The 25,554-nt window shown below is 35.6% G+C and overlaps 2 protein-coding genes across 3 annotated transcripts in view; one reads left to right on the plus strand and one right to left on the minus strand.

Annotated features, from left to right (window-relative positions):
- LOC129246129 (putative polypeptide N-acetylgalactosaminyltransferase 9) overlaps positions 1-25,554 on the plus strand; it is a 210,733-nt gene that overhangs the window by 109,599 nt on the left and 75,580 nt on the right. The window lies entirely within an intron of this gene.
- Positions 5,811-11,344, minus strand: LOC129246130 (imaginal disk growth factor 6). Its single transcript, XM_054884692.1, has 3 exons — positions 11,041-11,344; positions 7,045-7,620; positions 5,811-6,957 (listed from the first exon to the last, which is right to left on the minus strand). The coding sequence occupies exons 1-3, from the start codon at positions 11,168-11,170 to the stop codon at positions 6,305-6,307; spliced, it is 1,359 nt and encodes a 452-aa protein (XP_054740667.1). The 5' UTR covers positions 11,171-11,344; the 3' UTR covers positions 5,811-6,304.

Raw genomic sequence — 25,554 nt, forward strand, 5'->3', positions numbered from 1 at the left:
CAGCCGGGATAAATTCGTGCAGAGCCTCGATTTTCGATATATATGTTTTTTCATATATTTTTTGGAAAAGCAAAAAAGCTATCCTCATACTTATTTATTTTCCTTTTAAAAAAATGCTTAAAAAATAAATTCATTCGAATTCAGAACTTCATAAAAATATTTCAAAAGAACTGAAATAATTGTTTTGTTTTTGAGAGAACAAAATTTCAGTTTACATTTTAGTCTCTTAAACTAAGAAAATGTTATTTTATTTTCCGCAAAAACTATAAATATTTTTTATAAATTTTTTTTAAATAAAGTTGAGTTATTATCATAGATTTAGAAACTCAGATTTTCCGCCAACAATAATGAATACTTTAAAACACGCATTGGATTTTTTCATAATTATATTTCTTTTATTCAAAATTGTCCTTTATTCCTTTATAAACTTATTTAAGCAATAGGAAGTTTCGAAAATATTCATGGCTACGTTAGAAGACATATGAATGACTATTAAGTTTTTTGAAGAGAAAATTTTGATTTTTTGACTATGAAGTTTTTTAAAAGGAAAATTTTGATTTTTTTGAAAAAGAGGAACAAATAATAAATTGTTTATTAGTCACTTAGGCAAAACAAAAAAATGGTTTCAAAATAATTTAAATACTCATAAACTTTTTAAAAATACTTTTCTTTTAATTGAAAATAAAAATTTTCAACAAAAGAATTTAAGCTCAAAAACTGAGATTTTCTAAAAATAAAATTTTTAATTAAACATAAAATTTTCAAACAAAAGAGTTTAAGAACAAAAACTGAGATTTCCTAAAAATATTTTTTTAAATAAAAATACAAATTTGAAGCAAAAGTTAAGAACAGAAAATGAAATATACGCAAATTGTCCCTTAAACAATAAATATGCGTTTTAAAAAATATTTAAAAATTATTTTTTATATTAAAATTTTGAAAAAATGTATCCAATTTTTACGGGTTTAAAATAATTTAAATAATCAGAGTTTTCGGAATTTTTCATGATTGCATTAAAATATATTACATAGTGATGATAATTAGGTGGCTCAGGAATAGGCTTTGTCTCTTTTTTTTATTAAAATATTTTTAAATAAACAAATATTTAAAAATAATAATTTTTCATTTTCTCACTTTGCCAAATTTTCAAAATAATTAAAATATGTAGAGATTTCAAAAATAATAATTTTTTTCCTTGTTCACACTTCTCGGGTGCATAGGGCCTCGGAAAGACTCAGTCTTGCGTTGGTTTCGTTACCTATTTTGATTTCTGACAGGGTAGATGATTAGCCTGCCGTTACCAGTACTAAGTAGTAGGAATGCCCACCTGTCTTTGCTTAGGAACAATGGCTTCTTACTGCTAGCTAGTAGCGCCATCTGTGTTTCACATTTTTCTGAATGAAAGATCACACAGATGTTTGAGAAGTTCGCTAAATTTCGTGTGTCTCCGCTATTACCACGATCGCCCGCTTCCTCTTGCTGGCGCCACTAATTTTTTGTTTTAGCAGTCACAATGCAAATACAGGGTTTGATGGAAAAGAAATGAGCCTTATTTTTTTTAAGCAGTTTATTAAACCTTTTGGCTTATGCAACTAATATTCTTCAAAATAGGACCCTTGAGCGTCAACACACCGCTGGTAGCGGTCCTTCCACTGCAGGAAACATTTTTTTAACTCATCCGCCGGAATCAATTCGGTTGTTACAGTTTTTTGGATCGATGGAGTCGAAATGCCTACCCTTCAGCTTCCTTTTTAGACGCGGGAACAAGAAGAAGTCCGGAGGGGACAGGTCTGGGCTGTAGAGATGGTGGGGAAGCACCGGAACCCCCATCTTGGCCAATGCAGAGGTGCAGAGGAAGGCGCTGTGCGCCGGCGCATTGTCGTGATGAAGGGTCCAATCGTTGACGAGGTCGGGCCGAAGTTAAATTTAACTCTTCACTGATCTCACGTAGACTAGCACGACGGTCAATGTTCAAAAATTCACGAACACGGTTCACATCTTTGTCTGTTTGCGTCGTCGAAGGCCTTCCAGATCGCTGTTGGTCTTCGACGTCCTCCCGGCCTTCCTTGATCGACTTGTGCCACCATTTTACCTGGGCACTGGACAGAGATTGGTCCCCGTAAGCCACCTTGAGCAGCCCAATGGTTTCGGTACTCGTTTTGTTTAACTTTACGCAAAATTTGATCACGCGTGGAGCGATGTTGACTGTACCGCTGTTGCCAGCGAATTGGGACCGGTTTCTAGTGGAAGGGGTATACATATAATAATAATATGTGAAGCTTTAAAATAAGTAAATAATAATTTAATAAAAAACGATATATATATTTACATATATTATATTAAATTTATTTATAAGTTTTTTCAATGAATATTAACTTTTTTAACCTACAAACATTAATTATTTTTTCAAATATTTGAACTGCTGAACGAAGAGGTAAAGTACTGAATTAAAACTCCACCCATTTTTCAAAGCCGCGTATTGCTAGAAGCATTTTTCCATATATTCTACGCATCCACAATTAATGGCTGCCTGAAAGTATGCATCTAATTTACGAGTGCTCAGCATGCCATACGTACACTTTAATGGAGTAAAATAATTTTCAAACAAAAAGTTAACCAATATCATCATCATCACCTAGCCGCTTCATTATAATAAATTTCTACTACAACGAAACAAAAAAAAAATAGAGGAAATAACAAAAACAATTCTTGTAGTACTAATAAAAAAGGTAAAACGGTAAAACGTTGTGTAGGATACAGGTATGCATTTCCGCATCCGCTTCGCGTAAGAGGCATGCCGTTGTGCGAATAGCTGATAAAATAAGAGTTGAAAATCGGGGTGTGTAAATGCGAGCACAACTTCGCAATAAAGGTGTATTCGTGAAAATAAATAAATAAAGCTATACATAAAATTACACAGCTGCCGTTCTTTATAATACTCGACACGCGCTTTCACAAATTTGTTGCTGTTTATTTCACCTTTTAGTGCACGTGATAAATTTAACCCTGACATGGCATGCAGCTGTCCTGCAGCCCCGACCCTGGCTGTGCTCTGAAGCGTAGAATATGTGCTGGCATGCATGCCAGTGTGTGTGTGTGTATGCGTGGTTGTGTGAGTTTGTATGTTCTGCGCGCGAATGCCATACCAAGTTGAGTGTAGCAGGTGGATTGCCTGTGAAACTGAGCGCATCACTTCTTTTTTGCTTTTTACAGCTACTCCACTCTTTGTGTAGTGCCGTTCGGGCACTCGCTTTGGGTTGTATCGCACACTTACATATACGTACGTACGTATGTATGTTTGTGTGTGCCTGCATATTAGCTTACCACCATCGTCGTTCATATTTAGCTTGCTTCTCGCTAGCTTTTCATTTTCTCACCTTTTTGGTAAGTGCAAATTTCAACTTTTGGCTGAAGGACTAACTACTGTTCCATTTAAATTATTTATTTCGTTTTATTTCACCTTAACGAGAAATGTTTTTCGCTTTCATTTTGACCTTCCGTCTGTCCACTTCTAAGCTGCTTATGGCAAACTGAGAATAAATTTGCCCGCATATTTTCATGCAAGCAGGTGTATGTGTGTGTTTTTACCTCCTTCAACTATTTACATTCTAACGAATACGTTTTATAGTTTTTATTAATTATGAGGATTTTTAGAAAATTAGTTGCTTTATAAAAAAAAAATGTATTACAACCACAAAATAATTCCGCACTAAATAAATTTCTCTCCACTCGTCAAATCCTCTATGGCGCGAATTTTTTTAACCTACTCTCGTACGCTAAACCTCTTATAAATTTCATTTACTTAATACAATGCTTTCTAAAGTCTGTGACGCAGGGTTTTTTCCTTTAAAAGTTAGACAGCAACGCTTTTAAAAACATTTTTTTGAATAAAGTTTTTCTCACTTTTCCTGAACACATCTCAGATAATTAATATATACTAGTACTTAATCAAGTTTTGAAATTCATTTCGGTATTTCTACTAAAAATAAGGTGGCAACTCCTTTGAAAAATTTTATTTAAATTAAAGCTTCCTTAAACGCTTTTCTTTTAATGAGCATACCCTATAATATTTAATTCAGTTTTGTTAATAATTTCGATTTTTCTCATTAAAAGATAGATGGCAGACCACACAAGAATACTTCTTGAATCATGTTTTCTCTTTTTTTCTGGACACATCTTATGGAAGTTATATATACCAGTACTTATTTAAGTTTTGAAATTCATTTCGATATTTCCATTAAAAGTAAGGTGGCAACTCCATTCAAAATTTTTTTATTAAAGTTTTCTTAAACACTTTTCTTTTAATAAACATATTCCATAATATTTAATTCAGTTTTGCTATTAACTCTTATTATTTTTTCCATTTAAAAGTAGATGGCAACACCACGCAAAACATTTTTTGAATAAAGTTTTCTCCTTTTCCCTGCACACATCTCAGATAATTAATATAGACCAGTATTTAATCAAGTTTTGAAATGCATTTCGGTATTTTCATTAAAAATAAGGTGGCAACTCCTTTCAAAAATGTTATTTAAATTAAAGCCTACACAAATACTTTTCTTCTAATAAGTATATCCCAGAATACTATTTAATTCAGTTTTGTTATTAATTTTAATTTTTCCATTTAAAAATAGATGGCAACACCATGCAAAAAAAAAATTTAAGTCAAGTTTACTCCTTTCTCTCATATAATACCAGTATTTAATTAAGTTTTGAAATTCATTTCGATATTTTCATTAAAAATTAGGTGGCACCTCCATTAAATCCTTTTTTTTTAATTAAATCTTTCTTAAATACTCTTATTTTCATATCCATATTTCACATAATATTTAATTCAGTTTTCTAACTCATATTCATTTTTCCATTCAACGGTAAGTGGCAACGCTATTCCAGAACATATTTTTAATGAAGTATTCTTCGTTCTCTTGGACACATATTCTAATATCTAATGCGCTTTTAAAATTAATGTCGATATATCTATTAAAAACTACGTGGCAACTCCATTAAGTTCTTTTTGTTTTTAATTAAAGCTTTCTAAAATACTTTTCTTTTCACAACCATATTCCACATAATATTTAATTCAGTTTTCTAATTCATATTCATTTTTCCATTAAACGTTAAGTGGCAAGGCTACTCCAGGAAATATTTTTAAATAAGTATTCTTTATTCTCTGGGCACACATCCTAGTATTTAATCCAGTTTTAAAATTACTTTTTATTTTTCCATTAAAAGTTAGGTGGCAACGCCATTAAAAAATTCTACTTCAATCAAAGCTCTTTTAAAAACTTTTTTTCATACCCATATTTTTTTTATATTTAATTTAATTTCGTAAAAATTTGTTAAGTGTAAATTAAAATTAAGTGGTAACGCCACTCAAAAATATTTTTTTGCTAAGTTTGTTTACCCATCTTGCGTTAATACCTGCAATTAAAATAATATTCCAAACGTATGTCACACGTTAATTTATGCGCATTAAAATTAGGTGGCAACTATACCAAAATAATTGCTTATTTTCGTAGATACCTTTGCCATAACACACACATTGTATTTGATTTTTTTTTGCTTCTTATTAATTAATTTGATTCTTAATAGTTTATTATTTTCGAATACGAAATAAGTGGCAACACTCTAATAGAAAGAGCGTTATGCTCAAAGCTTCTGCAAGCAATAAGATTCCAAAAATAGTATAAAAAATATTATATTGAAAACGCCCAATCAGTACTTGCGTGATCCTCTTTTCAGGGTTTTTCTACATACCTATGTAGAAATTTAGGAATGGTACTCAAAAGTCTCCAAAAACATAAAACACCTTTTTGTTTTGTATTTCTTTGAAATGAGTTTTATTAATGCGCAATTATTCAGTAGATATATCAAATCAAGATTCGGTAAACGAAACGTCTTCTCCAATAAATGACGAACTTAAGACCTAAAATCGTAACATTTAAAAAAAAATCATATCATTTCAAAGTTATACCCGAAAATATAAGAAAAAATTAATAATTTTAATCATCTTAACAATATTAGTGAATGTGGCCAGACTTTTCCTAGTTGTATTTTCTAGTATAATAAATTTATCATGCGAAGGATTTTCTTTAAACATTTAAAGCCCATTTTAAAAACTAATAACTCAAATATGTATGTATGTATTTATATGTATACCTTTCTCGAATTCTCTTTTGAAAGCAATAGTCATAAAATAATTTCTACAAAAATACCATTTAGTCAATAAGTGTCTCGAATAGAAAGAATCAATAAGTCAGCATTACATTGCATAGGCTTTGGTCCGACTCGGCTTACAGCTGGTTTAGTTCACCAAGCGGTACTTAATGGCACGCAGCACAGGGTATTTATCGCCTGTACAGGAACCACGGAAATCATCGAAGGACAAATCAAATAGCGCCACGCCACCCAAATTGAATTGACGCACATAGCCTGCCTTCTCTGCCGCGATGTCTGGATCATCATAGGCCACCCACAAACCATGGCCGCTGCTCTTCTCATCCGAGCGGTAGGCATAGTTGCCAGCACGTCTAGTTGGATCAGTTACCTTGGTCAATGCCAAGTTGGCACCCTTGCCATAGGCATTGTTGGTATTCGGCAACAACGCACACACTTCAGGCCAGCTGTAGAGACCTTTGATTTGTGTATTGGGCCCGGCAGGTGCCTCATTCTCAACACTGGCCACAGGTGGCACACCAGTCTCGCCGGAATCGTCGGTCATCTTCCAAACGCGTCCGTAAGCCGGCACACCCACATTCAATTTTGAGGCGGGACAATTATTACGTAGCCAATATTGCACTTGATAGTTGACATTAAATTGTGGATTACGCTCGGGTAATTCGTACAGCGGTGCGGGCAGATCGGCCAGTTCGGGATTGCGATCGGGTGTGTAGAAATCGAAGACAGCCAAGTTTACGAAATCCAGATAGTTCACAATAGCCGGCACGTCGTAGAATACTATAGAAGATAGAAAGAAGATGAGACATTTGCGCTACTACACTTACCATCCCCTCTTAACCACCACCCCTTGGACCACACACTTACACGACGAATTCACATTAGGCAACACTGTTGCCGACAAGAGTAGATTATCTGGGCGGAGTTCATTCTTGACATCTCGCAGCAATGCAGTGAACTGCTCCTTATGCTCTTCAGATTTCTCATCAACAATATGATCGCCAGTGAAGACCTTCTTGAAACCCTTCCACAAGCTACCAATACCGCTGTGTACTTTCTTGGGCTTATTTTTCGGGAATTGCCAGGCAATGTCGAGACCATCGAAACCATAGGTCTTCACCAAGGCATAGACAGTGTTGATGAAACGCGCGCGTCCAGCTGGATTTTCAAGTAATTCCAAATATTTGTTGGGTAAATCTTTGGCATCTTCGCTGGTCTCAATATCCTTATCTCCGCCCAAGCCGAGCAACACCTTCAATGTGGGATATTTGCGCTTTAGACGAGTAACAGTGCGGTAGAGACCCTTGCCCAAATCCAAGTCTAAGTTCTGATTGAGCGAGACCGCTTTGTGGGAGTCACGTTCAATGCCGGCATAACCGTAGACGAGGTAGTCACAGAACTGCAAGGCCGGTTCAAGATCGTCAATTATTAGTTTGCCGAGTCCTGAAAGGGAAGAGGGAGAAATAAAGTTTAAAGAAGCTGCATAGAAATAAGAGTGCGTTTTTGAAAGAATGCTGGTATGAGAGTAAGATGTGAATATAAATTTTAGTTGAAATTTGCGCAGAAATGAATTACTTTTACTTATGGTGCCGCACTGTAACAGCTAATTACGCGCAAGTTTCATTTCCTAGATTCCGTTCAGGTATTTTTAATGTTATAGGAAATGTCGATAAAATCACAGAAATAATCGAAGTTAACCGGAATTATACTAGCCGCAGCATCTCCCAGGAACTAAAGATCGACCATAAAACAGTTCTAAATCATTTGCGCAAAAAGTTTACGGAAATATAATGGATTTCTTTTTCCCCAAACAAAATAAAATTACATGTATTTGTTGGATATGAGAATAAGTTTCCGGTCTCGTAAAAGAGGTTACATTGCTGACACTATTTTTGTGTGGTTTCGACGCTTCTAAAGTGGCAATTTCGACGTGAGTGATAAAGATCGCGAAGGGGCACTGAAAAAATTCGAAGATATTCAACTACAACAATTACTGGATGAAGCCATATGTTGAACCCTTGATCATATATCTAAAGAGTTGGATGTTGGCAGATCAACCATCGGTAAACGTTTGCACGCCATGGGAAAGGTCCAGAAAACAGGTAACTGCGTAACTGGGTGCCACATCAATTGAAGGAGAGGGATAACGAGAGACGTTTGGTGACGTGTGAGATGCGTCTTGAACGGCAGAAAAGAAAAGGTTTTCTGCATCGTATCATCATTGGCGATGAAAAATGGATTTATTATGATAACCTTAAGCGTCGAAAAAGTTGGGCCAGTTCCATCGACAGCGAAATAAAATATTCATGCATCAAAGGTTATGTTGCTCGTCTGGTGGGATCAGAAGGGTGTCATCTATTATGGACTCCTTAAACCATCTGAAACCATTACTGGCTAGATTGGCCGACTGCAGCTAATGAGTTTGAATCGAGCTCTCAACGAAAAGCGGGCAGAGTGAGAGGGTAGACAAACGGTCCAGAAATATTTATAGCGACTGCCACCCGGCGTATTCTTCTTTTGCATCTTCGAATTACCAGCTGTTTCGTTCAATGCAGTCAGCCCTTATTGGAGAGCCGTTCAATTCCTAGGAGAGCATCGCAAACTGGCTCAGTGGATGGATCAAGTCAAAAGAACTCGACTTTTTCGTCAGTGGAATCCGTATGCTGCCTGAAAGATGGCGTAAAGTTGTAGCTTCCAATGGGACATACTTCACATAATATTCTTTATTTGTTGAAATAATTCGTAACTCTGGCTAAGAATATACGGACATTTATTCCCATAACCATTAAACTTCTCTATTTTTTTATTTGTTTTTCGTGTTCTTCGTTTTACATTATTATTTTATACTATGTATTTTATATTATTTTATTAGAAATATTTTAATTTATTCTATTTGTTTTTTATTATTTTATTTCTGCATTACTTTTTATTCTCTTTTATATTTTACTTTATTTAATTTTGTTTTGTGTATTTTTTCTAATATGCTTTATTTTATTTTCTAAAATTTTAGTTGTTTTAATATATATTTAATTTCATTTGAATCAATTTTATTTATTTTTTTATTACGTTGGTGTTATAATATTTTCCATTACTTTATTTTATTTTGTTCTATTCAAATGTTTTAGATTTCATTTAATTTTATATTACTTTATTTTATCATATTTACTTTTATTTTAAGGGGTGGTTAAGTTTCAAGGGTCGGTGTTGATTTTGAATAAAATACAATTTTTTTATGAAATTATTGTCTTCTCCTGTATTGTGATAATATTGGTATGGCTCAATTACGTATGGAATAAAATACCGGCCGTATGGCTGCCGCGGCCTCGGCGGCATACCTCCATCCGATTGTACAAATTTTCGATGACGCTGAGGCATAATTGAGGTTCTATGCCGTTAATGTGCCGAATTATCTGATCCTTTAGCTCATGAATTTTTGCTGGCTTATCGACGTACACCTTTTCTTTCAAACAACTCCAAAGAAAGAAGTCCAACGGTATCAAATCACATGATCTTGGTGGCTAATTCACATCGCCGCGACGTGAGATTACTCGGCCATCAAATTTTTCGCGCAAAAGAGCCATTGTTTCGTTAGCTGTGTGACAAGTGGCACCGTCCTATTGAAACCACATATCGTCCACATCCATATCTTCCAATTCGGGCCATAGAAAGTTCGTTATCATCTGACGATAGCGAACACTATTCACAGTAACTGCTTGACCGGCCTCATTTTGGGAAAATACGGCCCAATGATGCCGCCGGCCCATAAACCGCACCAAACAGTCACTCTTTGTAAGTGCATTGATTTTTCGGCAATCACTCTTGGATTATCATTCGCCCAAATGCGGCAATTCTGCTTATTGACGAATCCAATGTGCTTCATCACAGAAGATGATTTTCTTCACGAAGTGCGCGATATGCATTTTGATTTGAACGCCCGTTTTCATATTAGGCCTGAATAACTTTAACGCATTGCTCGATTGTGCATCTTTTCATAGTTCAAATTGAGTTAGTCTGAAATTGAAAAATGTCAAATGAAATGCAGAAAAAAACTTGACGTTTAGGTGTGGTTCACATCAACATCGGCCCTTGAAATTAAACCACCCTTTATAATTTTTTTGATTATTTTAGTTATGTTTAATTTTATTATTTTTTATTATATTATTTTTCCATTATTCCATTTAATTTTATTTGGGGTTTTTTTTGTTTTGTTATTTTTCCATTATTTTATTTTTTATTATGTTATTTTGACCAGTATTTAATTTAATTTTATTTTTTTTTCAATTTATTTTTTGACTGTATTTAATTTTATTTTATGTTATTCTTTTAATTTATTATTTTTTTTTATATAAATTATATTAATTATATTTATTTATTTCCATATTATGTTATTTTTACATTATTTAATATTAATTTTTTATTCTTTTCTATTTATTCGATAATTTAATAGCGAAATTCTGAGAACTCTGGACTCATTAGTACCACTTCATCTTCATTATCTCTCGCTTAGCTTGACGAATTGTATTGCCTGCTGTCTTCTAATCTGTCTTTGTTGTTTTTTGTGACCGGTGCTTTTTCTCACTCAAAGTAAAGTACTGAGCAAGTGTATCTCATTTTCTAATTGCCGTGTATGCTTTTTCCTTTTTTTGTTTTTGTAATAAAAAACTTGTCTCTGTTTTACTGATTAGCTAAATATAGCGACTGCCCGTTCAACGTTCTGCAAATTATTTCAATTTAAAACAATATTTCATTTAATCACTTAGAACTACACTTTTCCATAAACACCAAAGCGTATTGCGTAATACCGTTTTTGTGAGTAAAAACTCTATTATTATGTGGAAAAAATCTTAGCACTCAACCACTCACCCTCTTTAACGAAACTCGATGAGTCGTAGTAGCAAACCATATGTTTTTTAGGTCCAGCCGGTGCCTGATTGCCCACTTTGTTTGCCAAAGTGGTGGCAATGAGAAGTGAAAATGCCAAAAGGATTTTCATCTTCAAAGCCCTACACGTAACACTAACAATGACGAAAAAAATCAGAAAAACTAAAACAGTGCACTAGACGCTCACAAGCACACAAACACAGCTGAGAAGTGAGAAGAAGTCGCTGGGATGCGATCTTCACTAAGCTTCGTCCAAACTGAAACTGATCGCAACAAACGAGCGCAGGCAGGCTGGAAGGCCAACTGAAATAGAAAACGGAATAACAAATCGCCAGCGATAATAAAAAAACAAAATATATACATATGTAAGTGTGTATGTATGTATAAAGATAGTACCAACAACAAGTATGCAGCCCACAGCAACGGTAGTTGTGATCGAAAAGTCTCGGTCTCGATCGCGATCTCTGGTTTATTACTATTGTTACTGTTGTTGCTGGCGTTGGTGGCTTTAGGTGTTTTGTGATGTGCTTTTTCGCATTGTGCGGCCACACCAAGCTAAGTATGTAAATGTCGTTGAGATTCCACGTATGCGCATACATATTTACATATGATATTGATTTTGTTGTTATTATTTTTTTGGTTATTTTTATTTGGTTTGTTATTTTTCGTTTTTATTTTAAAGTTTTGCTTATCACTTTTAAGCTGGGTTTGTGATTTGTCTTTGTTACTTTGTTTGTCCAATAAATTAGCGAAAAGTTGGGCACGTCATCGCTGGCAGGCTGTTTATTCAAATTTCAGAGGCTTACAGATGATGATAAAAGTACTTACATAAAGCCACATTGCATGTACATATGACTTATTGTTGTACTTATGCCTTCGCTTAAAGTAATTTCGAAATTGGTTTGCTTTGCGAAATTTCATATGAAAATAATACTGCAAGCAAATAGTAAAATATTTTTACGAAGGCTAAAAGTAACGACAGGCCGTTGGTCATTAGCAGTTGCAGTCTGAGCTGCTCTCTCACCTTGCAGCAGCGGTCGGGAGATGAATACCTACTATGCATTGGCGTCATTTCAAAATACAAACAATACTCATCAGCTGGCATACATAAAATGATGTGTAAGCTCATGTTTTTATTTTTTTATTTTTTTTATTGTGAACCGCAAAACACTGAGTTCTTTATTAAAGTCCTGATTAGAATTACACAGTTTTATATGTAATTTGTTTATCATAGATCTCCTTTGAGGTGTTTAGTAACTTGATTTTCTGGCATGAATGTTTAACTGAATTATTGTATAAATTTTTACTAGACGGCCTCTGTAGCCGCATGAGTTCGTGCGTGAAAGGCATACGACCTAAAATTTACTCCATACATTTTAATGTTTTTTTAATTACTTACTATGCCAGAGTGGCTTATAAGGAACATTTTTCTTAAAAAGTATATTTTTAAAAGCAGGCGAACCTATATTTCCTGTCATTCGTATCCACAAGCAATCCCTGCTTGGATTAAACATGTATATAGTTCGCCAAGGAAACGTTTTGTCATCTACTAATCTAGCAAAACTTAGACATTTTGCTTAAGAAACCATGCACTTTTTCATGGGTTTCTTTCAACCTTTGGTTTTATTTCACTAATATAAAGAATTCATACGCCAATAATAGAAAATGCAGTCACTCCATTTAAAAATAAGACGCAAATAAAAAGCAAAAACAAGCAAGCCGCAAGTTCAGCTGTCAAGAACTTTTTTTACATTTGCAGCTAATTGCTTTAAGTTGTAAAAGTGTATTTAAAAAAATGAAATGTGCATCAGCACTTTGTATGACTACCCCGCATATCTGCAACACTTCGAAGTCTACTTCTCATAGAATGAGCCAATTCTGGACATTATAGTCGTGAGGCTTCTTGTGTCATCCCTCTTAAAAGTAAGTTTTTAAACTTTTCGCGAACTTTTGAGTGTTTGTTTTTGTGAAAAATTTTCTTTAACTATGCCCACAAATTTTCTATTGGATTAATATCCGAACTTGGGGAACTTGCAATATAAAGAAGCCACATTCTAACCATAGGTATCCTGGTAAAATCAAAACTGAGGAAGGTTGATCTTGGCCACCACAAACGTAATCTCGTAGTACGGCAGCAAAATATGCGGAGATGCGCTAAACTGTAAAACCAAGCGCAAAGCACTAGAGGCTGTACAACGAACAGCGGCGTTACTTCAGCAGACCGCACTGTCTCAGGCGCACCAGTTTTTGTGATCAGCGTGGACATACCTATCGACCTCATGACCCGGGAACGAGCGGATTCGCGGGATTCTAAGAAAAAACATGCCACCACTAACGCCGCGGAATGGAGCGTGGGCAAAGCCAGTGCCCCATCAATCGAGTGCCTTGGGGCAGGCGAAGCTGATTTCTAAATGGGTTCAAATGGAACTTCGGGGAAGTGGGCTATTTCATGACTCAGTTCCTCTCGGGTCTCATATATTTTCAGATATACCTATACCGCATGGGTATGGTCAGTGACCCCAGGTGAATATACCGTGAAGCACCGAACGAAGACGCCGAACCTACGTTCTTTAATTGCGACAGATGGCTCGTGGAAAGAGATCCTCTGAGGGCTCCAATTGGCGACATGGCGCCGACCAACGTGAGCGGCAAGGTGCTTGAATGCGAGGAATGTGGTTAAAAAAAACGTTGAAGACGTATTATGGAGAAAAAAGATAGACCTCGAGGCAATACAGCAAAGCGAAGCCACACAGATAAAGACATAAGAAGACGAGCCCACTGCATGAAGCTGGCTACAAGCATCGTACACCCAGACGTGGGTGAATAGAACTGGTTATTTTCATGGACCACGTTCTGGGCCTTTTCGAAGTAATGCAGAAAATAGCCCCGGGAGAGAAGTCTTCGCAGAACAGGAGGGGGATAGTTTTAGTGTCCACATCACTCGATGCAGTAGACGACGGAGGCTGTAAGTGTGAAAGCATTTGGAACCTTACCTCACCCACCAAATCACAAACAAACAACAAAAAATTACGAAAATAGAAACATACTTCACATTTGAGAGAGCATTTGTTTTGTTTTTGTATTTTTGTTTGCTTTGGTGGATTCAAAAAGTTTACCTTTACGAAGTGCTGCCAACTATATAAGTTAACGAAATAATTTTGAAAGGCGGTCCAAAATCAATACTCGTAAGAAGCGATGGTTCTATTTTTTTTTTTTTTTTGTAACATTTAAGAAAGTGGACATAACCTGAATATTTTCGTACGTCCAAACATTTTCTTGACAAACTGTATATATATTAACTTACGGAAGCTAAAAAAAATATATAAAAAAATTATAAAAAAAAAATTATAAAAATTATATAAAAGAAATGAAAAGTATTTTCTGCTTTCACTTTTGCTTTGCTTTTTGTTTGCACTTTTTTTGCTCTAAAATACAAGTGAAATATTTATTTATATTTATTAAATATATTTGTTTGCTGTTGGATATGTGTCACAAATACTTGACGCTACATATGTAAGTACGTACGTGCCAAACTCCGTTTCTATTGGCTGAAAAACATTTTTATTGAGATTTTAAAGAAATTTCTATGAATAAGCAATTACACAACTGCAACGCTTAAGTTATTTTTCTTACTAAATTACACATTGTTTTTTCTTTAATTGCCACTAGTTGCATGAAAAATAAATTTTATTAGTTTAAATAGGCGAGGCAATCGCTTCGAAAGTCAATAAATTTAAATAGGAAATGGGCGATTGGTACAAATATTATTATTGATTCGATATAGCGCCTACATCCATACATACATATATTTCCGTATACTATTCATTTTACTAAAACACGCACACACATACACATGCACAGATGCATATCCCCATATTCATTGTATTCTGTAAGTCTTTAATTAAGCTCATCTTCCATATGAAGAGGCATTATCGCATTTCGTGTGATTCCTAAGGCCCACATTTGCCTCTACATATAATTAATGTACTGACATTTGTGCGCCGCAGTATACATACACATATTTATGTCAATATATGCTTATGTATGTATATGCCTGAATTTATATGCGAGCCGCACTGTTTGCGCGCCTTCGTCTCCACTTCGCTTTGCTGATAAAGCCATATCGCCAACGTCGCGGTATGTCAACATTTATTACTTTGATATTTGACCCCAACCACTGATTAGTGAAGACGTCCGATATGTTCATTCTAATAGTATGTCTGTGAACTTGTCTATTAGGGTCGTACACAAAAAGTCGAAATACTGAATATTTATTAGGACACTCGAAGAAATTTTTTATATTGAACAAGAAAAAAAGAAGGGAAAGAGAAAATTTTATTACGACTAAAAATATGTAAATTCTGCTCGCCCAGTGAAAAATATTAATTCTAAGCGATTTTATATACATTTTTTTGTTTATATTTGCTAAAATGTGGCCTTCTTCCCAAGTAAAATACTTGAGAAACTTTATTATTTCTTCATTTATTCATAGATCGAATGTTTGCTTAAACAACCCGCAGACGAGATTTGACTTAGCACTGTTTCTTGTTTCTTACTGGGCAGGAACTTTAATAAAAGTTATTAGTAATAGCATCAGTAATGGCTGAAATTTTGGAAGGTGCACTGGCTACACTCAGTAGATGCGCTGTCAGTTGCGGTCTCAGAGTCAACTCTGATAAAACGGAGTTGATGCTATTCACCAGGAAATACAAGCCTCCGCCTTTTAAGCTTCCAAGACTAAACAACCAGTGTCTTACACTCGCATCGGAAGTCAGGTATCTTAGTGTAATACTTGACCCCAAGCTCCACTGGAAACTGCACATAGAAAGTCGAGTTAAGAAGGCCAATACAGCCTTCTACGCCTGTAAATCTATGTTTGGCAAAAAATGGGGTCTTAAGCCACGTGTCGTACTTTGGAAGTACAACTTAGTAGTTCTGCCAATTTTGCCAATCTGCAGGTTAAATCCATTGCTACTCAGAGTGCTATTAGGTTGAAGGAGATTGGCCTTTGGAGGCAATTTCCTGTAGGACATTGTAGCATCGTGAAGCAGATCTCCTTCCTTATTTCTCTGTTCTTCGCACTGATCTCTCCATCCGCAAACTGTGCTTTGAGGGTTGTGCTAGCGCTATCTTTCCGTGCAGGCAAGATTGGAAAGAGGGGAAAGTCGGTAGGGATATACAATAGATACCTCTGTGTTCGGTGGATCCTAGATAGAGTCTGGAGTGGGAGCAGGGGTTTACTCTAAATAAACCAATATTTCAGTCACCCTTAAACTGCCGAAAACAAGCAGCGTTTTTCAAGCAGAGGTCTTCCCGATCCTGCAAGCATGCAAAATGCTCTAACGTCTCGAGCGTGCAGGAAACATTTCCCTTATCTGGATTCTTAGGCACAAGAATATAGAGGGAAATAAAATTGCCGATGAGCTTGCCAGGAATGGGTCGACAGAACCAGTTTCAGCTGTCCCCTTCTCAGACGTCGGTGTCCCCTTGACCGTTATTAAAGGGAAACTACGCAATTTCTTTCTAAAAAAGCGCAAGACAGATGGAGGTCTATCTCATCGTGTGCTACTTCGAAAACACTATGGCCTCAATATGACAAAAACCGAACGCTTAAGGTGATGGGAATCCCCCGCCATTCAATTTCGAAACTCACTGCGGTGTTCCCTGGTCACTGGGTGATCGGTACTCATGTGCAAAAGCTTGGAATTCCGTACAACCCCTATTGTAAAAGCTGCGGGGATCCTGCAGAGAAAGTGACTATAAAGAGACTGTACTTTCTCTGCAAATGTCCGGCTCTGACAGCCAGGCGCTTGAGATTCCTTAGCGTGCCCTTTGGGGATGACTTGAAGAAATTCTCCAGCGTAGATCCCTTTTCTCTCCTCCACTACATCATTAGTACTGGATGGCTGTAGACAGTTTTTCGCTTCCCTAAATCTTTTCACAGTTGGTGGTCCACATTATGGTATCAAAACGGCATGTCAGTGCTACTCTTGCCATCTTACCTACCTACCTATATGTAATAAGATTCTTATGCAAAAATTGAGACCAAGGAAGAGCAGAGTCCAAGTCATCAAGTCATGGGCTTTGCGGCATCTTTAATCAATCGATTTCAATGATCAACAAATGCGTGAATTTTAGATATTTTTGAATATGGAACAGCTCTGAGAGTATTGCTACAAGAACTCAGTGATTGGGCTTATTGTGGACCACCCTAATGTATATGCATTTATACCCCGCAGAAAAAATCTGGAGAGTCCTTCAAATAGACAGGATTTGTATCATTCTTTTGTACGCTTTATTACCTTTTTTGTTTCGATATCACAAAATTCATCATCAGGCAGCTTTTCAGCTCGAGATGAACTTTAGCTTCGTTCACGAATTGTTTCCATGCATCTCAATCCTTGGTAACAGTTCTCAGTTTCTAACACCCAGTGTTCTCAGATCCATTAGAACTTTAAAACCATGTTAGTCTTGGAAATTCCCGTGCTTTAGGCGCTACGAGTTTATATGCGCATAAAGTGACCGAACCATCGACGTCTTTGGGACTTGAACACCCTTCGCATCACTTTTCGGACACGATTCATCTTTAGAAGTCATTGTCCAGCATTCACAGCCGCATGCAAGAAGTGGCCGTAACTCGAAAGAAGTTCAGATTTGAATAGTTTGGTCTGAGCGAAATATGCTCTATTTCCTGCCTCAATCCTGTGTCGTGTGAGCTATTGCCGATTCGTATCCTGACGCCCAGGTACTCAAACGATTTTACGCTCTTGAAGCGGTAAGTACCAATTACCACGTCTTCTGGCTGTCTTCCCTCCACCTTGCGTCAAATCTTCAGATACATATGTGGTTTGAAATTGAAATTTGAACAGGTCGAGCCAAAGAGCACCAGGAGATTTGGTGGCTCCCAAAACACTCAGGCTAAAAAGCCCATTGTATTTAAAGCTCTGGAAAGGAGGTAGATAGTGAAGGAGGGAAGGAGAAAAGTATCAGAGAAAGAGACAGGAAAGAATAGAGACAAAGATAAAGATAGTAACTATAGTCCTGCGAGAATTTTCCAGATTCGTTGGCAAATCTGTAAATATCCTACAGTTTTAGAGAACGAATATTACTCATTTTCACGACATCGGAACCCAAAACTCGTAGTCTTGCTCTAGCAAAGGCAGGGCACTCACAGAGAAAGTGCTCAGTGCTATCCGCCTCTTCCAAGCACGACAGGTACATTGGGTCCTCAATGATTCGAATGGTGGTCATATGCTGACCCCATGGATTGTGTCCTGTAATAATACCGTACATATTTTGAGTCCCACAATTTCAACACACCTTTGCCGATGTTGATAAAAAGCTCAGTCAGGTATTTTTGCCGATGTCATCGGCATATCCATAAAAATGTTTATATATTCGTATACAAAAAGAAAGCGAATAGACTTGACTATGTTAGTGTTATTAGTAAGTGTTACGTGTAATGATATCAAAATATTAAAATTTCCATATATTCATAAAAAATATATATAATATAAAAAATAAATCTCTAAAAAATAGTCAATTTTTTGGTTTTTACTTAGACTGCTGTTTAATTCAGTTTCAAACTAGATGGACCACCCTACACTTTGAAAAATAGCTACTTTTGAAACATCTGTTAAACCCTAGAATTCAAAATTAAACATATCCCGAAATATCGGGAGTAACACCGGTCTCTATTATTGCCATCTTTGGCAACTACTTAAGGGGTAACACCACTGTAGATGCGTAAAATAAACACGATTTTTAAAGAATTTTTTTGTATAGAAAGAAAGGGAAAACAATCACTCTGATTTGGGAAGTTATTACTTATATACTAAAATACAAAACTACAAAATTTGATCGAAAAATTTTACAAAATGGCGGTATTGGAGACATTTTTGTAATGTGGTTTCTCTTGAAGGAGCTCCGCGGCACGCAGCACAGAGGGTGCAAATTTTAATCTGAAACAAAAAACATGTTTTTTCGTAATCTAGATAAGAATAGCTAGAGAAACACTTAGGGGATTTAAAAAATATTTATTTTTGTGGAATTAGCAAGCATTTGAAGGAAAAAACTCTATTTTGGACTAAAAAAACGGCACTTAAATAATTATAACAATCGTTTAAATTAATCTATCGAAAATCCCCTACGCTCTTCTCTTAAGAAGGCTATTATACAGACGTAGTGAAAAACCTGATTAAAAATATTTAAAATTGTTTGAGTTATGCGGCGTGCCAATTTCAGAAAACGTGTTTTGAGAAAAACACGTTAAAGTTTGAAAATTTGGAGAAGTCGTTAGGTAGCAGTCACTAACGCTTGGTTAAAAGCTTAAAATATTTATGAAATAAACTTCGGTAACGTATAAAACTTTTTGTTCTGTATTTTAAAAGGTTCAAAGAATTTTTTAAGCTTATAAAAAAAATATCAATTTTTTGAAATTTCTACAGTGGTGTTACCCCTTAAATAAGCAAATGTACTCGCGTAGGCATAATTACAGAAAATGTCTGCTTATTTAGCACCGCCGGCAACAAATTTAAGCAGAGCTCAGCATATAGCTCATTACGTATTGCACTCACTTGAAGTCAAACTAACGAGCGTAGGTACACACATCTCTTTGCATTTATAAACAAACATATGTAAGCACAGTAGACGCTCGCTTTCGTGAACTAATTTAAAAATCAATTTTTTACTTACATGCATTTTTGAGTTAAATGAATTGCTCACATATTCAAGATTTGAATTTTCATAGTCGGCGCAAAATTCTGAACAAATATAAACCTTTTGTAAAAACTTGCCACCAGGTAATTGAGGTAAGGTCGCCTCATATACAAAATTTGTATTTTTTGTCAGGTGGCGTTAAATCGGGCGAACGCAGTGGCCAGTCAAACGACGAGGAAACAATATCTTCAAAAAATCGATTGAGGTGCGAGCTGTGTGTGGTGGAGCGCCGTCTTGTTGAAACCAGAACTGGCTCATACGCTTTCGACGAATAACTGGCTTCACAAAAGTGGTCATCATATCGCGATAATGCTCCTGATTAACGGTAACAGCTTAACCATCTTCATTTTCGAAGAAAAACGGCCCAGTAATCGATTGCACACTAACGCCGCACCAAACAATGACTTTTTCGTCGTAAAGAGGTCTCTTGAATTTCGTGAGGATTTTCAGTGGCGTAAATATGGCAATTTTGCTTGTTTACCGTCCCATTCAATTAGAAATGAGCCTCATCGGACATGATGATTTTGTTCTTCTTCTTTTGACTTCTTTTGTTGAATGTAAATTTCAACAATTTGGGAGCGCTCGCGTGGCGTGTACTGTTCCATGGTAAAAATCTGCTTGGACTGAAGCTTCCAACGCGGTATGTCAGCGATCTGACGTCTCTGTCAAAAGATACAGGGTTTGCCAGATGGGTCCGTCGAATATGGGCAACCCTGTATGTCCCTATATCGCAGTACGCGCTTTATTTCAGCTGTTTTATCGAAGAAAAATTACCCATTAACACCATCAAATCACAATGTTCGCTCGACAAAGAATAACAAGAGGGTAGTGTGGAAGCTTCTCAACTTATTAGTTTCCATTTTCCAATTTCCATATGCACTAAATTCTCGAGCTGTGACAGCTGCCCAAGCAAAACACGAGCATTAAAAAAAACCAAAACACTAACTTGAAGGCTCCTGTATTGAAATGACGTAAATATATGTATAAAAATATGCAAATATCAACATTCATAAAAAACTTCCCACAATTCTCACCATTAGCTTTCGCTCTTTTTCTCCTTTTTTCTCCTACAAATACACATCCAGTGCATTGAGTATACCGCACATAGCCGACATACCCACTTGACCGCCTGTCAAAGTTTTGCGTGCGCTTATTGTTATTCTACTGAATTATTTGGAATTTTAGTTGTGGTTTTATGTTGCTCTTAGCCATTTAAACGTATGCATGTAAGTAAATACATATAAATATGTATGTATGTATATATGCACATTTATTGTATGCGGCAATTATTGCTCGTTGAATGTTGGTTTCAAGCAAACACGGCAGACAATCAGTCAATGTGGAACACCATCAAATTCAATATTGGCTAGCGTTTTGGGTATTGTTTTATTGTGCGTAGGCTTGTTTAGGTTTTGTTTACGAATTGTTTAGTATTTTGTTTTCTACAATTTTGCTAATTTTTTTTCATATGCCATGATAACTTCAATTTGCCTTAAATTGGCTTTTGTTTTAGAAATAAAAATAAATAAATAAAAGTGGTATACCAATTAGTCTTAAAGTGGCTGCTGTGGGAGTATAATAAGAACTAGAGGCTTATCAGCTCATAATAAAAAATAGTTGTTTGGGGTATTCAACCTCAGATCGTTGGTATATGGCATATCTTCTTGTTCGCTGTGCCCTCCGTTACTCTCATGCCCTATTGTCTTAGCCAAACTTTTCTTACTTTATGTTAGAAGTAGTAAAACATTGAGGGCAAATTAAGTTAATAACTATTTAAAACAAAAAAAGTTTTTAATACAAATAACTTTTTATTAAATGAATTTTCTCTCTCTTTTCAGGTATGTGTCCTTTTACATGAAAATATGCGCCTCCTTTGGTGATTTTAATACTTATTTGTTATTCAATTCAGGTAGTTTGGTGAGCCTTAAACAAGCATAGTTTCATCAAAATGCATACCTATAATTTATTTATATTAATATTAATGTTTTAAATTGAATATCAGTGTTTTAAATTGAATACACTGTGTGACAAAAAAAAAAAATTAAATATACTTTTATGGAGACCTAGCACAACTTGTGGGTATAGTAAAACTAAAAAAAATGGTATAGGTTGATATGAACAATCACTCCTAACTTCGCCAATTTTAATCCGATTTCGGATTTGTTTTTTTAATTCGAAAGAACAAAAACAAGCCTTTTTGACAGTGTGTTAACAATTTTTCTGAAATGACAACTGACGAGACTGTAGAATTTTTTTATTTTTTCTCTATTTTTTCAACTTTGACATAATTTTTACGATACGATATTATCCGGTACTGAGGATTTTTTTAGTACACTACTGTTATAGTAAATTTAATTTTGCGTCGAATGAGCTATATCTGACTGTAATTGAATTAAAATTAATAGAGTTGTGTGAGTTTTAAGATTTTTTTACGCTAAATGGGAATAAGGGCGTGTTTTGATGCGTAATATTTATTAGAGAATATATGTATATATAAGAGTAAAAGCATTGTTTCAAGTTACAGAGTAATTAAGCTCGATTTCTTTAAGCTGAGTGTTCATTGAAAATTCAAGAGATATAAATCAAAACGTTGCCAGAAAAGTCGAATTATTTTATATTCTCCGATTATGTGGCATCATCAGCCTTATCATAAACCAGATGATTGTTTTTTTTGTAAAACGGACGTAAACCGTCATCATTATAAAACTCGAAAGCAAATAAAGTATGCTGTGTTGCAACTGTTAAGAACCCCGTAGACTTGGACGATATGATTGACTAAACTGTAGGTCATGAACTGAAGGAAGTTCAACTTATTGCTGATGATGATCAAACTGATAACAATAAACCTGATGAAAAAGAGTACTTTCCGTCTGGTTCTAAGTCTTCAGAACGACACATTGTATCAGATTCAGATTTTCAGGATCTTTCTCGTGATTTACTTCTATCGGGAAGGCAATCTGAAACGCTCGCTTCTCGATTTATATAATGGAATTTAGTTGATGACGACTTCAGATGAATGATGATGATCGAATTTCTTACAGAGAAGTATTCAAAACTGATGAAGAGAATGACAAATGTACCGTACCATACTAAACTCCAAAGGGCCGTTTCCAGTTTGGAACCAGTTCCGTTGTGTACTGCACCGTACCGCACCGTACCATACCGTACAGTGCTGCACTGCACAATACTCTAATAAATATTATGTGTTTCAATGACACTTGTTATCATTTTCATGCTTCGAAACGCGCCCTTATTCCCATTTAGCGTAAGTTATACCTACATACCAAATTAGTAAACAAAAAAAATAAAATCTTAAAACTCACACAACTCTATTAATTTTAATTCAATTACAGTCAAATATAACTCATTCGACGCAAAATTAAATTTACTATAACAGTAGTGTACTAAAAAAAATCCTCAATAACGGATAATATCGTAAAAATTATGTCAAAGTTCAAAAAATAGAGAAAAAATAAAAAAATTCTACAGTCTCGTCAGTTGTCATTTCAGAAAAATTGTTAACACACTGTCAAAAAGGCTTGTTTTTGTTCTTTCGAATTAAAAAAACAAATCCGAAATCGGATTAAAATTGGCGAAGTTAGGAGTGATTGTTCATATCAACCTACTGAAAAACGGTTTTATAGCCATAAAATGAGATTTTGGGGGTGTATTGAAAATTTCTCCTATACCAGTTTTCTTAGTTTTACTATACCTACAAGTTGTACTAGGTATCTATAAAAGTATAATTTCACTGTCGCACAGTGATATCAGTGCTACATAATTTGATTGGTATCCTAATGAGGCCCATTAAGTGGTGCAGTAACCACCTAAGCGGTTTTGATCAGGTTCAAAAAAGCGTGTCAGTCTGACCAGTTACCTTTTCATGCTAAGACCTCCTCATGTGCAAGGCATCCTAAGGCACTTGATCTTTCTAATGCAAAGCAAGTCAACCTCTTCTTCGACTAGCACCAACCGCATCGAATACTTATAAGACTCCTTATCGGATGCTGCCGTCATTCAGTTTATGGGCTCTAGAAGAGAATGGTCATGACGAGAACTTATCGAATGTTTTATGTATGGTTTTGTTCATCTAGAAAATACTTTACTCTTCAATTGCCTGTTCAGTTCAAAGCAAGATTCAGTTGGTAAGCGAGATTCTTCTCTGAATTTCAAGGCTGACATTATTACACCGTACGGCTATAAAAGTGAACCAGGAAGCACTTCATTTGCATGTGAAACAATAGAGTTTAGATTATATTAACGCTGCATAATCATTTTTTTATTTTCTCACTGCTTTAACTTCTTAAGGGAGGAATTGAAAGTTTCAAAGTACTAAATTTTCAAAAAATAGTTTAAATACTTACACTCTCTGTATGATATTAGTATGGATATGAAACGAAAGAGGATATATCCAGTTATTATAGAACAATTTTGTGTACTTTTCGTCTTTGTTCTTCTTGCTATTTTTAAAAACGAAAAAAAAATTGTTCACCATTCCCTATATGAAATAAATATTATAAAAAATCTATCTTTTTCCTGGCGAAAAATAAACAAATGTTTTTTTCTATTCCATCTTTCCATTTCTTCTTCTTCCTCTTAATTGGCGCGATAACCAACCACTTACGCGACTTTGGCCGAGTTTAACAAAGCGCGCCAGTCGTTTCTTTCTCATGCTAACCGGCGCCAATTGGACGCACCAAATGAAGCCAAGTCCTTCTCGGCCTGATCTTTCCAACGCAGAGGTGGTCTTCCTCTTCCTCTGCTACCACCAGCTGGTACCGCATCGAATACTTTCAGAGCCGGAGCGTTTGTGTCCGTTCGGATGACACGACCCAGCCAAAGTAGCCGCTGGATCTTTATTCGCTGCTCTATGTCTATTTCGTCGTAAATCTCATACAGCTCATCGTTCGTACTTCGTTTTGTCCTCGTTCACGACCAGACCCATTCGCTTGCCACTTTATCCAGCGCGGTTGTTAAGACCGATGATGTCAATGTCATCGACATACGCCAACAATCAGGTTAAAGAAGTCACACGACACCATTTAAATAAATTTTAAGAAGGCGTTATAGAGTAAGCCTTCTTACTTTGCACCCAATAATCAAAAGTAAAATATGATAGTAATAAAAATGGATTTGTTTTTCAAAGTAATCTTCTGGGAAGTCAATACATTGCCAATTTCCAAAGCACTTTTGCCATTTAGAATTGGATAACTCAAAACGAGCTGCTTAAAGTCTTTAACAACTTCTTCAGGCGCGTTGAAAAACGTTTACATAGTATTTTATTTTTGATGTTCGGAAACAAAAAGAACTTATTATGAGCTTAATTAGTATTGTGAGGCGGATGACTCATTAATCCGATCTTTTGAGTGGTCAAAAACTCTCTTGTTTGAGCCGACACATGACAATGCGGGCGGCTGTCTTGCTGAAAAATAATTCGTCTTCGGCGATTGGTTTTCTTTATTTATCCGAAAACTTCATGGTCAGAATTGACTGTATTATATTTCTCTAGTGGTTGAGACATAACCAGATTTTCGGAGAAAATATATGATAATTTTCTTTGAGTTACTTCTACCGCGAACAGCTTTTGTTGAATTAAGCTCGTCTTGGAACACCCACACTATCGATTGGTGTTGCGTTCCCGCCTCATATGTATACATCCAAGATTAAGATGTCATAGACGTGTTTTGCGTCACCGCGACTGAATTTCTTCAACATTTCTTTACACCAATCGATACGAATCCCTTGACAAATTATGTAGTATCTAATGAAATTCGTTCT

Source organism: Anastrepha obliqua, chromosome 4 (genome assembly GCF_027943255.1).
Source record: "Anastrepha obliqua isolate idAnaObli1 chromosome 4, idAnaObli1_1.0, whole genome shotgun sequence".
NCBI classification, from domain to species: Eukaryota; Metazoa; Arthropoda; class Insecta; order Diptera; family Tephritidae; genus Anastrepha; species Anastrepha obliqua.

What these genes read in the sequence shown, in the direction of transcription:
- LOC129246130 (XM_054884692.1), bottom strand. Translation starts at nt 11,170, where the DNA reads ATGAAAATCCTTTTGGCATTTTCACTTCTCATTGCCACCACTTTGGCA. An exon ending in ATCGAGTTTCGTTAAAGAGG is followed by an intron (nt 7,621 to 11,040) that starts GTGAGTGGTTGA and finishes CTTCCCTTTCAG; the next exon opens with GACTCGGCAAACTAATAATT. An exon ending in GCCTAATGTGAATTCGTCGT is followed by an intron (nt 6,958 to 7,044) that starts GTAAGTGTGTGG and finishes TATCTTCTATAG; the next exon opens with TATTCTACGACGTGCCGGCT.